The sequence below is a fragment of the Mesoplodon densirostris genome, chromosome 11 (assembly GCF_025265405.1).
Source record: "Mesoplodon densirostris isolate mMesDen1 chromosome 11, mMesDen1 primary haplotype, whole genome shotgun sequence".
In the NCBI taxonomy this organism is placed as follows: domain Eukaryota; kingdom Metazoa; phylum Chordata; class Mammalia; order Artiodactyla; family Ziphiidae; genus Mesoplodon; species Mesoplodon densirostris.
This window is the reverse complement of record NC_082671.1, coordinates 12,239,124-12,251,159: the sequence shown is the minus strand read 5'-3', so window position 1 is coordinate 12,251,159 and position 12,036 is coordinate 12,239,124. Positions and strand designations below refer to the sequence as shown.

Below are 12,036 nucleotides of genomic sequence, written 5' to 3'. Positions count from 1 at the left end.
CATGTTGGATCCTCCCGGACTGGGGCACGAACCCGTGTCCCCTGCATCAGCAGGCGGACTCTCAACCACTGCGCCACCAGGGAAGCCCTCCACCATTTTTGAGGCATGGTGTTGAGTGGAAAGGTCACTGGTCTGGGGGTGAGGACACCTGGATCCTCTTTCCAGCCCTGTCATCTGATCTTGGTAAAGCAACAGAACCCTCTGGACTCCATCTGCTTATCTGAAAATTGAAAGGATCGCCTGAGAGGAGAGACTTGTCTCTCTTACTACCACATTAAAAGACATTCATAAAAAGAATCTAGTGCCTTGTGAAAATATGGAGGGCACAATTAGTACTGTGGTGCCAGGGCTCTTGGTTTGCTGGGAAAATTCTGGCAGAGCTCTTCTGACACCTCCCACACTGGGTGTACTGCTAAATCATTGCAGCGGATGAGCTCTGAGTGGCATGGTCAAAGTCAAAGAGGCACAAGGGCTTTTTACCTCAACTTGACCCCATTAAACCCAGTGGAGGATGACTCTGGCCACACGCAGCAAATGTGTTGGCTCTGAGCCCATCAGGGTTCTGAGACTCTCCACAAGCCAAGGTCAGGCAGGAAATGAGATGAGTTTTATTTTCTGCAGTCTGTATGAGGGGTCTGCATAGACCAGGGAATGGCACGTGATGTGAGAACGCTAAGGGGCACATCTGGGGCTCAGCGACACTGATTTCACTTTACTTGGTGATGTAAGGAAAAGAACACTGAACTTGAAATCGGAAGACTTGAACTGCAGTCCTGAACAGGCAAGTCACCTGGGAAAGTCAGGTAGCGTCTTGGGACCCGTTTCCTCCTTTCTAAAATGAGAGTTCTCAGTGGATAGTTCCTAAGTTTTCTTCTAGTTCCGGCAGTCTGAGATTTGTGTAATATTAGAACTTTATGAGACAAGCCATCAGGTTGCTGCATCCCAGGGACAAATCAAGCAATATTTTAATGTACCAAACCTTGATGGGCCTTCCAGGGGACTAAAGTTTTGTGGATAGAGCTTCTGAATATGGCTGCCACTTGAAGCTAGGTTTTCTAATTACATACTTGAGGGTGATATTTTTAGAGAAAAATAGAATTGCTGTGGCATCTCTTAATCTTGTAGTTTAATCCTTTACTGAGAATTTATGCATGGAAGTTTTGAGGTTTTAATTTAATTAATATTCAAAATTGGCAAAGTACAGCCAGATCCAAAGGTAGTTGGATATTTTCAGGTCTTATGGAAATTAAATCAATATGACCATTTGACCTAGTTCATCCTCCATATGTGAGATACAATTTCCATTCCTCCCATGTGTTCCATGGACAATTTGGTCTTATTAAATGTAATCATCGCACTTTTACTCACTGAGGTCCAAAATGAGGCAAGTTGCTCGCCTTTAGATGCTCAAATCAGGCTAATATCTATTTTTTATTCTATATAACCTTATATTTGTGTCATATTTTATATCATTTTTCTACCCCCCTATTTCATGTGATCATCACAACCTGATAAGCTGGAGGTAAAAAATGGTGTTTCCATTTTAAAGAGGAAAAAGTCAGGTTCAGGGCCAAGGTCACATGTCTTAAAGTGACCATGCTCCCGATTATTTTTTCACACTTTTCATTTCCAGTGAATGGATTGGTCTTTTGTGCTATTCAAAGGGCATCCTTGCTCAAGGCAAGTATATATTTACAAGGTCCTCACTAATAGCTAAATGTTGGCACGTCCCAGGGAATTACTCAGAAAAACACAATGTGAATGATTAATCTATACACTGCTGAAGGATATGAATGATTAAAGGATACTTTGGAGAAGAGTATTTTGTGTGTTATCATAACATTTTATTACTATTTTTAATAAGTGCAATATATGAGAAATGTCAACATAGAATAAAATGAACACGTCGAACTGGAAGAGGGTGAACATCCCAGAGAGAGAGAAATGTATAAGGAAAATCAAAAGGGCTCAGGAGCAGGGACAATTAGAGAAATTAACTACAGAGCAGTTACCCATGAACGTGGTTTATTTTCTCAGAGTTTGAATTTCTCAACTTATCCATTTAATTCAGTGCTGTCCCCTTTCATAGAAGTCATCTTGAGAGGCTATATACTTATTCCATTTGTGCTGCTTATTCCTTACATGATTTTTAGAACTTCTCTTTTATAATTGCCTTCTGAAATGGACACTTTCTTTGGAATATTCTTAATGGCATTTTAGATAAAGTCAGAATTATTCAGAGCCTTGTCTGGTGAAAAGGAGGGTGCTTAAACCAGGTAATTTATTTCCCTCCCTCCTTCTCTCCCTCTTTCCCTCTCTCCCTCCCTCCCTTCCTACTTCTTTCTCTCTTTCCTTCCATTTCCTTCCTTCCCTCCCTCCCTCCCGCCCTTTCTTCCTTCCTTCTCCGTCTCCCCCTCTTCTCTTGCATTCTTCCAAAAAAGAGGCAGGACTAATTTTTTTTACATGTTTTGTACACCTTCTCTGCAGACTTCCAGAAATTACTCTAAGCCACACCATATTGTTGTAGTAAGAACATATTTTTCAAGTTGGTTATGTTGGGTGCTTAAAGTCTGGTCTGTTAGTTTCAAATATTGTGTTTTGTAATTACACTCCCTGAAGTGAATCATATGGGACTTTGGTTGGAGCGTTGAAGTTGTTGTTATCTACAGGAGACCCGAGTATCACCTTCTCAGGAGTGATGGGCTGGAGCAGGCAGCACCGAGGTGAGAGGAGGAACAGCACAGGGGAGGGCGAAGACGCCAGGTGGAGCCTTGAGCGGAATCAGGGATGCTACACTTTTACCAACTGCAAGTGTCCAGAGAGTGTGGCCAAGGGGATAGAGGGAGGGGGCTGAGGCCGTAGCATAGCAGGACCACACGAAGGAACCAGGGATATTAAAGCTGCTGTGGCATACGAGAATCAGGGTGGCGGGCTAGAGAGGACATGGGATTGAGAATGGCGCTTAAAATGTTATTTCTGCTCCCAATTAGCTGGAGAACATTGGGCACATAATTTGACCTTTCTGTGCTTCAGTTCCCCAATCAATCAAGTTAAAATTATAGAACTAATTGAGCTTATGGTTTCTTCAAAGACTAAAATTTATTTTGTAAGGGATACACGATAAATATCTTCAAATACTTGAAGGGCTCCCATGTGGAAGAAGCATTAGACTAAGACTGTATAATATCTAAGGAGGAGACCAGGATCTAGGCATGGTAGGGGAGCAGATTCCAGCTTTAGGTAAAAAAGAACTGCCCAGCAGTGAGATGGCTGCCTTGAGGGTAGGGTGTACAGTGATAAGCTCCCCATCAGTGGAAGTACTCAAGAAGAGCTGAGAGGGCTGCTTTTATGAAGTAAAAGGGAAGCATAAACTACAAGAAGTAAGTGGCTAATTGATTGTGAAGGTCTCTTCCAGTTTTGAGATTCTAGGAATCTCTACTCTTTTGAGGTCGGTATTCTTGATTGCATTTGCCCCAGAATGACAGGTTGAAAAATCCCAGGCAGCTCTAGAAGTGAGAAGTGGTCCATGAGGATTTGGTTCACAATGCCTAGGCATCTCTAGAAGTGCCTGAAGGACGTGGCATCCTAGCAACCTTGTTGCTTAACCTAATGTTACCTGGAAGAATCAAAGAAGAGGTTCACAGTTCCGTTGAATGAAAAGACTTAAAAGAGGAGCCTTTAAGCCTCCTCCTGCACGTTCTTCTCCTGCCCTTCTAATGTAGTAGGACACCATTGTTGGTCAAAGGTTTGAAGCCCTTTAGAATGCTCAGGACAATCACAAGGTTCCCATTTTGCTTCTTAGCAGAGACACATCTCACAGCAGCATCAGGTGCAAGGCTCCAGAGTAGCATGTCATGTGAACACAGAGCTAATCATGATTGATTCCTTGAGTCATGATGGTAAAGGGACCTAAGTTACCATCAGCACAGTTGCACTAATGCGGTTGGAATGAGCACGCCTGTGGGAATTCCCGGTGAGGGAACTTCATCAGGTCAGAGCAGCCAGCAGGGGGATGGGCTGAGCGGGGAGGGGTGGGGTACAGGTGTTGGAGAGGCAGACAACTCTATTTGTCTGACTCTAATTATCAGAGTTTCTGCTAGTTTAAGTGCCTGAACCTAGAACACTCTGTGAAATGTCTCTCCCTCCTCCCCCATCACCACCTCCCGCCCCTGCTATTTTCTGTTCACTCTACAAAGTGCAATAGCCCTGGTTTCCAGATGCATCTCATGGAACCAGATCCCTGACTGCTGGACTTAACCTTGCAACCCTTAGAAGTGTGGGCTGGGCAGGCACATCGCAAGAGTTCAAAAGTGTAGGCATGTCTCTGGGAGGCGGAAAGACCCTAAACTCCAGCCTCTCTGAGCAGGAAGCTGTGTTGGCCCATGCCCACTGTGTCTTGTCTCTACCACCTCTGCCCTTTAATCCAGCTCCTTTTTTGAATACTAATCGTGAACGCTTAATGAGAGTTTACCCTGCACCAGGCCCCGTGGTAAGCTATCTAATTTAAGCCTTACAAACCTAATAGAGTAGGTTCTTTATTACCCCATTTTTGGCAGATCGTGAAAAAACCGATGTTCAAATGGCTAAATAAGTTGCTCAGTCATAGCTGCAGACTAAAGTCAAACCCACTGCCCTTGTTTTAAATTTCTGTCTTTTCTTATTATTCCTATTATGTGAAAACTTGGATGACGGCACTGGATCACCAGATGGAAACCCGAGGGGTACAAGCGTTACGTGGTATTTGTACCGCTACCTACGTGTCTGCCTCCGGCCCTTTCTCTCCGTCTTCCTAACCATCTTGTTCTAGCGTACCTTCTTCGTACTTTCAACCTTCTCTGTATTTTATCTTTCCAGGTATCTGATCAATGTGACTTTTGAAGGGAGAAATCTGTCCTTCAGTGAAGACGGCTACCAGATGCACCCGAAACTGGTGATCATACTTCTGAACAAGGAGAGGAAGTGGGAGAGGGTAGGACATGTCTTTGGCAATTCTCATACTAAATAGAGGGGGTGGGGATCGGAAAGTCTGCAACCCGTTGGAGGAAAATGGCACCTTGGCTTTGCTCTCTGAGCTAGAGAGCAAGAGATCAACACTTTAAGAACACAGGGGAGGCCATTTCTCAAACTTGCATCTTCATTTTCTTGCTACTTTGGTCAATCAAGAGATGATTGTCCCTATGTATTCCTGTTTTATTGGTAGTGGTGCTGTCTGCAGCATGACTTTGTTTTCATGGAAGAGTGTGCATGCACAATATAACACAATTAGGTGGAGAAACCAGATCGTGGTGAAATTCAGAAGTCGTGTCCTACACGGTATACTGGGGAGGCCCGTGAAGCCTTATTTATGAGCACACAGGTCTGGATTTCCTGTGACTGGAGGTTTGCCATGCAAGGCTCTTCTCAGGATCTCTCCCACTGCCAGCTGATCACAGTGCCTGAAATTCTACCATTAGACGTTAATTTACGTGGGTGCCAGACTGCCTAGGTTCAATCCCCAGCTCCCCTACTCACTAAATTGTCTGTTGAGGACCTTGGGCAAATCTCTTAACTTCTCTGTGCCCCCACTTCCTCATCTGAAAAATGGGGATAATAATAATAGTACCAATAACACAAGGTTGTTATAAGGATGAAATATATTAATATATGTAAAGGACTTAGAAGGGTGCCTGGCACATAGTAAGCACTTACTAGGTGTTGGCTTTTATGATTAGACCTGATTCCTAGTTAAATGCAAATGTTCCTGAGAGTAATTTCATCACTGGTGTTCCCGAGAATGTGCGGCAGGGCACTTGTGCCTTTAGACGCTTTGCTGAGAAATGGTTTCGCAGATAAACAAGACTGAGAGATGCTGTCTTCTCTGTCTCACTCTGGGAGATTCTCAGAACATGTGAGCATTTGAAAGTTCAGAGGTGTCTTTGACGGAGGGATAGTTGACATACATCGTTATACTAGTTTCAAGTGTACAGTATAATGGTTCAATATTTGTATATATTGTGAAATGATCACCACAGAGAGTCTGGTTAACATCCGTCACCATACATAGTTCCAATTTTTTTTTTTTTTTTGCGGTGCACGGGCCTCTCACTGTTGTGGCCTCTCCCGTTGCGGAGCACAGGCTCCGGACACGTGGGCCCAGTGGCCGTGGCTCACGGGCCCAGCCGCTCCGCAGCATGTGGGATCTTCCCGGACCGGGGCACGAACCCGTGTCCCCTGCATCGGCAGGCGGACTCTCAACCACTGTGCCACCAGGGAAGCCCCCCAAATTTTTTCTTTCTTGTGATGGGAACTTTTAAAATCTACTCTCTTAGCAGCTTTCAATATGCAACACAGTATTATTAACCCCAGCCAGCATGCTGTACATTACACTCCCATGACTTATTTATTTTACACCTGGAAGTTTGTACCCTTTGACGAACCACCAGTCTGTTCTCTGTGTCTGTGAACTAGGTTTTTTTCTTTTTCTTTTGTTCTAGAGTCCACTTATAAGTGAGATCATGCAGTATTTGTCTTTCTCTGTCTGACTTACTTCACTTAGAATAACACCCTCAAGGTCCATCCATGTTGTTGCCAATAGAGGTGTCTTACAGCAAAGAAACATCTTTAATTTTATTTAATCTGGCACTTCCCCAAATGATTTATCACGAGATCCCTTTACCCATGAAATCATATTCTGTGAATCACGTTGGGAAACATTGATTTACAGACTCTGCAGACGCTGTGGGCCAATTGGCTGAGAACAGACTTCAGGATGTCAGCATGGCTCTGACTAGGATGGAAACCAGGTGATATAGTTCCAAAGAGAGTAGCCAGGAAAAGAAGCCAGAGATAAACTTCGTGAAATTCACCATCTTGTCACAGAGAGCCGTGGACAGGTGGTTATGAGAATGCTCACCTGTGAAACCAGGCATGTGTGTCTCAGGTGGTGGGACCCAGGGCCTTATCTTTCAAACCGAAGTCCTTGACCTGTTATGTGTTCCTCATATCAGGGCTTGGCTATAAGGCTGACATTATGCCCGGGGTTCTTGATTGAAGCTGCCACCCCTCCCCTGAGTTGTCATTTGTCCCAAAATGGCTATTCCCTGGGCTTCCACTCCTCACCCCAGTCAAGCTGCTTTTCACTGCTGCTGTGGAGACATAATCATTCAAGGAGTGTCTGGGCCGGCATGTACAACAGGCACTTCTGTATATCTCCAGAAGAGGAGTTATTAAAAACGGAGGCTTCATACGTGGATCAGAAGACATCCAGCTAGGGTGGCTTTTATTCAGTAGACTCATGATTACTGTCTCAAGTAAGGGGCCCTCTCACAACCGTCCCGTCTTAAAGAGACACCACTTCCCATCATTTGTGCTGCCTTCTCTTCCTTAGGCTGGAATCTGAGGCCTGGGACCCCCAGCCCTTTCCAAAACTAGACCCTCCTTCCTGGGGGTTGGATCCCGCCCCTCCTTAACAGATCTACCTCTACTCTAACTCTTGATTTTAGTCCTTATTTCTATATGATCTAAGAACCATGTGGATATTTTTTTAAATGGGCCTCCTTCTCCCTGACACCCACATTGAACCATTCAGATCAGCCCTGGACATGGCTTCTAGAAAGAGCTTCCCAAGCCCCAATTCTAGTTATGTTCTTTCTCTGCCCAAAACCTGCTCAGAGCTTCTGCAGCGTGTGGATTGGGCCCAAACTCTATCTATTCTTGCATTCAAGGCTCTGGTCTCTTTTCCAACACCCATCTTCTCTTCCTCACCATTTCCCATCTCACCATCAAGCTACACTGGACACCTCTCTGTTCTGAGAATGTGCCCCTGTACGTCTTGCTCTCCGTACAGAGTGTCGTGATGTTTTCTTTTCCTGGAGTGAATGGTCCAATTATACACATCATAATCATCCTTTGAAGCCCAATTAAGATGTTGCAGTCTCCTTCCCTGATCTTTGACCAAGATATAATTTTTTGCTCCCTTATCCCCTGTAGCCTTGGTCCGTACCTCTGTTGTAGTACTCATCACATCTGCCTGTGTTAGAGTTGCATGTGTGATGCTTCCAGAGGACAGAGGCTGTGTCTTTATACTGTCGTGTCCTCATGGCCACCTGGAGGATCATGTTGCATAGCTCTATAAATATGTGTAGAATGAATGAGAACCATTACATAATACAAGAGTCTAAAATCCATCATTAAGAATCCAAGTTTATGCTATTGCCCTTGATACAAGAGCTCATTTTTGGGGGCGAGGGGAGATAAAACCTTTATGTAGATTGAGTTCATAGATCGTACTTTAAGTGTGCTAAGGGAACTTGTTATTTAAAGAAATTCTGTGGGTAATCTTTTGATAAAGTCTTTTGGGGGGATTGGGATCCTAGAATAGAACATTTTCATACTGACTTGGTTACATCAGGGAGCATTGCTGAAGAGAGATCTTCAGTATTCCTTAGGTTCATGAGCCACACAGCTCCCATACTTGGAAGCCCTTGCGGGCAGGGTGGGGATGCCAGGCATAAGTCTAGGGAATATCTGGGATGTGGTAAAATCGAACCGTGAGAAGTTGTACCATTTCTTCCACTGTCACCCTAGTCCCCAGAACCCTTCTGCATTCTTAGGACTCCCAATAGCATTCCAGAAGGTCCCCAGTGGTCCAGGGAAGATTTAGACTTCAGAGAGGCAGGCCTCAGGGTGAGGATTCTACAGTGAAGAGATGGTCACTGGGGAGATAAGGAGAGAATGAGTCTCAATTTGTGGAAGAGGCGTGGGCTAAGAGATGGGGCCTTTAGCTTCCAGTGATGCCCCTAACTGGCTGTGTGACCTGCTCTTTTCACTTTTCTGGATCTTTCTGCCCTCGTGTCTAGAATCATGGCGTGAGATGGGTCCTTTCCAGCTCTAACTTCTGAGATTACATATTCATGCTGTAAATAAATAGGAGCATGGCATGGAAGTTGGTGAGAGCTGGAGCATACAAAAGGACCCCGGCTTTGTTTTTAAGGACAGTAGCTCCCAGGACGTATTTGTCATTCTTGTCATTGAGGTAAATATCATCTCTTCAGAAGGCCTTCCCTGATTGACCCAAGCTGAAGTAGCCACCCAGTCAGGTTTATTTTCATTTTCTTCAAGATACTTATTATCTGATGTTTTGCTTATTTGTTTGCTTGTTTGTTTTGTTTATCACCTGTTTTCCCACACCAGGTCATATACTGTGTGGGCGCAAGGGCCTAGTTCACCTCAATAATTCTAACACTTAAGAAGAGTGCTTGGCTCAGAGGGACCACTCAAAAGATAATTGTTAAATAAATGAAGAATCCGTATGCTCAGGAGGGTTAGAGCAGTGACTGGTAGTGACCATTCGCTTCTACCTGAGATTCTCCCGTGTAGACTGAGTGGTTTACTGAAAAGCACGTAAGAGCAGGGACATCTCCCTACGGACTGAGCACTCCGAGGACCAGCAAGGCACTCAGGGCGCCTTCGGGAGGGCTCATCTCCAGGCAGGCACGCCCGAACCGTGTTCAACAGGAAGGCTCAGGAGGAGGAAGATGTATCGTCAGTGTGAATTGTGTGACAGGATTTTACAATATTCCTTCAGGTTTTTACAAAGTAGTCTCAAAGCTACTGTCTTATCAATTTGGTTCCTTCCAAAAGACTTCAAGTGAAGGCAGGATCGTCTGTGGGACTGAGCATGGATTTAGAAATCAGAGAGAGCCGAGTTCAGTTTCCCACATTGCCATTTATCAGCTGTGTATACAGAGCGACTGATATCACCGGGGTCTATTTCCCTTTTGTAAAATGGGGCTTTACATAAGGCTGTCCTACAGATTAAAGGGGATTTTATAGTAACCAACTCTAAAGGAGATATTATAGTAAAACCAGTTAATAGTGGCTGAAACATAGCCAGTATTCAACAAATACCAATTGGTAGTCCCCACCCTCCTCGAGTAATTTTTTAAGGTAATGTCTGCACATGGTAAAAAGTCAAATGATACAGAAGAATATCCAGTAAAAAGAATGTCCTCTGATCACCTATGATCCTTGGTTCCCCAGGTCCCTCCTCAGAGCAATCATAGTTCTCAATGTCTTATGTATTTGCTCTGAAAATACTCCCAAGCATATACAAATTTTCTACATTTACTCAACCTCTTTTTTTAAACGAATAGTACATGCTTTTGTGAACCTTTAGTGGGATCATATATTAGTAGCCTCTAAGGAGGCATGGAGGCTGGGAGCTAGAACAGCAAAGCGATCTCTGGATCAGAATTATATTCACAGAAAGCCAAGTACATTTCTCTGGTATGTAGAAATGTGAAGAACATTTAAAGAGGAACACACAGACACAGACGTAGAGAATGGACTTGTGGACACAGGGGTGGAAGGGGAGGGTGGGACGAATTGAGAGAGTAGCATTGACATATATACGCTACCATGTGTAAAATAGATAGCTAGTGGGAAGCTGCGTATAGCACAGGGAGCTCAGCTCGGTGCTCTGTGATGACCTAGAGGGGTGGGACGGGGGCGGGGGCATTGGGAGGGAGGCTCAAGAGGGAGAGGAGATATGTTTACGTATAGCTGATTCACTTTGTTGTACAGCAGAAACTAACACAACATTGTAAAGCAATTATACTCCAATTTTAAAAAAGTCCAAAAAAAATAAAGAAGAACACACACACAGAGCATGGTGAGTTGGAAAGGGTAGGGGATGGTGAAAAATATTTGTTTGCAGAGTGGCTTCATTTGTAAGTCTCTCTAAGAGGGGGACAGATGCATCAACTTGCATTAAAAATAGTCTGGCACAGAGAAGCAGTTCCAACAAGCATTCAGGCTTCTGTCTTTATCAGAGCCTCTCATGATTTGCTTCATTGCTACTGCTCCCTGCTTCCATTTAATCGTTCCTAAAATGGGGATAGTAAAAATGAAATGCAGTGAGGTGTGTTCTGAGTAATGACTTCAAGAAATGATGATGATACATTTTTCAGGCTGTAAGAGGTAAACAGACCTTAAAGGGACTGTCTGGGTCGGAATTGCAGGACAGTACATATGGTTTGCCTCTCCGCTCGTCTTTCCCCCAAACTCACCAGAGGTGTATTTTAGAAGCACTCTCCCTCTTCCCTGCCTCCACCTACCAGAAAATACCCCTCCTTGTGTAGATTAAAACATTCTTCGTTTGTCTGGGTCATTCTTTGGGCTCCCCAAGCCCCAGTTATCACCTTAGGCTGGCAATCCTGAGAGATTACAGCCACATCCACCAGTGGAAGAAGGGTTAAAGGTGAAAGTGGTCGGTAGAAAGTGCTGAGTCCATAGTCGTACTTATGAATTAACGTATGGATCAGTGAGAGAGAGGAAGGGTAACCAAACTGGTAGAGAGAAGACTCCCCAGAGCTGCCTTAGCAGCAACAACATTATAAAACAGAAGGGCCCACCAGCATCTGGAGCCTGGGATGAACGAAACAGGTTAAGGGATGCTTCCGGTAGCCCCATGTCCAGGAGACAAGCACTGAGTCCAGGCTGTGGCTGCTCTGTGACACCGATACCTGAGGACTAGAGTGATCCTACTCCAGAGCGATCCAGTGGGTGATGAGATGACAGAGGGTGATCGCTGCTGTGGCAGATTCTGCTTGAAAGCCATGGACTCATGACATAAAACAGCCCGTCCATCCCTTCAGAGAGCATGCGTACGCACACACACACTCTCTCTCATCGCGGACAAACTGACGGTCTGCTCACGAGCACAGGAACCACATCTGGCTGGTCTTCCGCTACATGTCTGTGCCCAGCACAGTGGTGCAAGGCAGTCCTAAGCAGGCCAGGAAATACTTGGTGTTGCCTGAACCCACCTGCCCCAGCTGAATTCCACCTCCCGCCCTGGGGGAAGAGGCCACGGGCTATCCACGTGCTCTCTCCAGACTTCTAGAGGGCGTGCGAGGAGTGAAACAGAAGGTCCTCCCCATGCTGGTGTGTTTTTTTTCTGCATCTTCCGATACCACCACTTGACAACATGCTCTTTTTTGCTGACTTTGAACTGCATACTAATATGCATCATTGGATTCAGGGATTAAGAAACAG

The 12,036-nt window shown here is 44.8% G+C and overlaps 1 protein-coding gene across 1 annotated transcript in view; it reads left to right on the top strand.

Annotated features, from left to right (window-relative positions):
* GRIN2B (glutamate ionotropic receptor NMDA type subunit 2B) overlaps window positions 1-12,036 on the top strand; it is a 303,690-nt gene that overhangs the window by 191,707 nt on the left and 99,947 nt on the right. Inside the window, exon 3 of the mRNA XM_060112445.1 lies at window positions 4,855-4,969. Within this exon, the coding sequence (XP_059968428.1) occupies window positions 4,855-4,969 (115 nt within the window). The remainder of the gene's footprint in view (window positions 1-4,854; window positions 4,970-12,036) is intronic.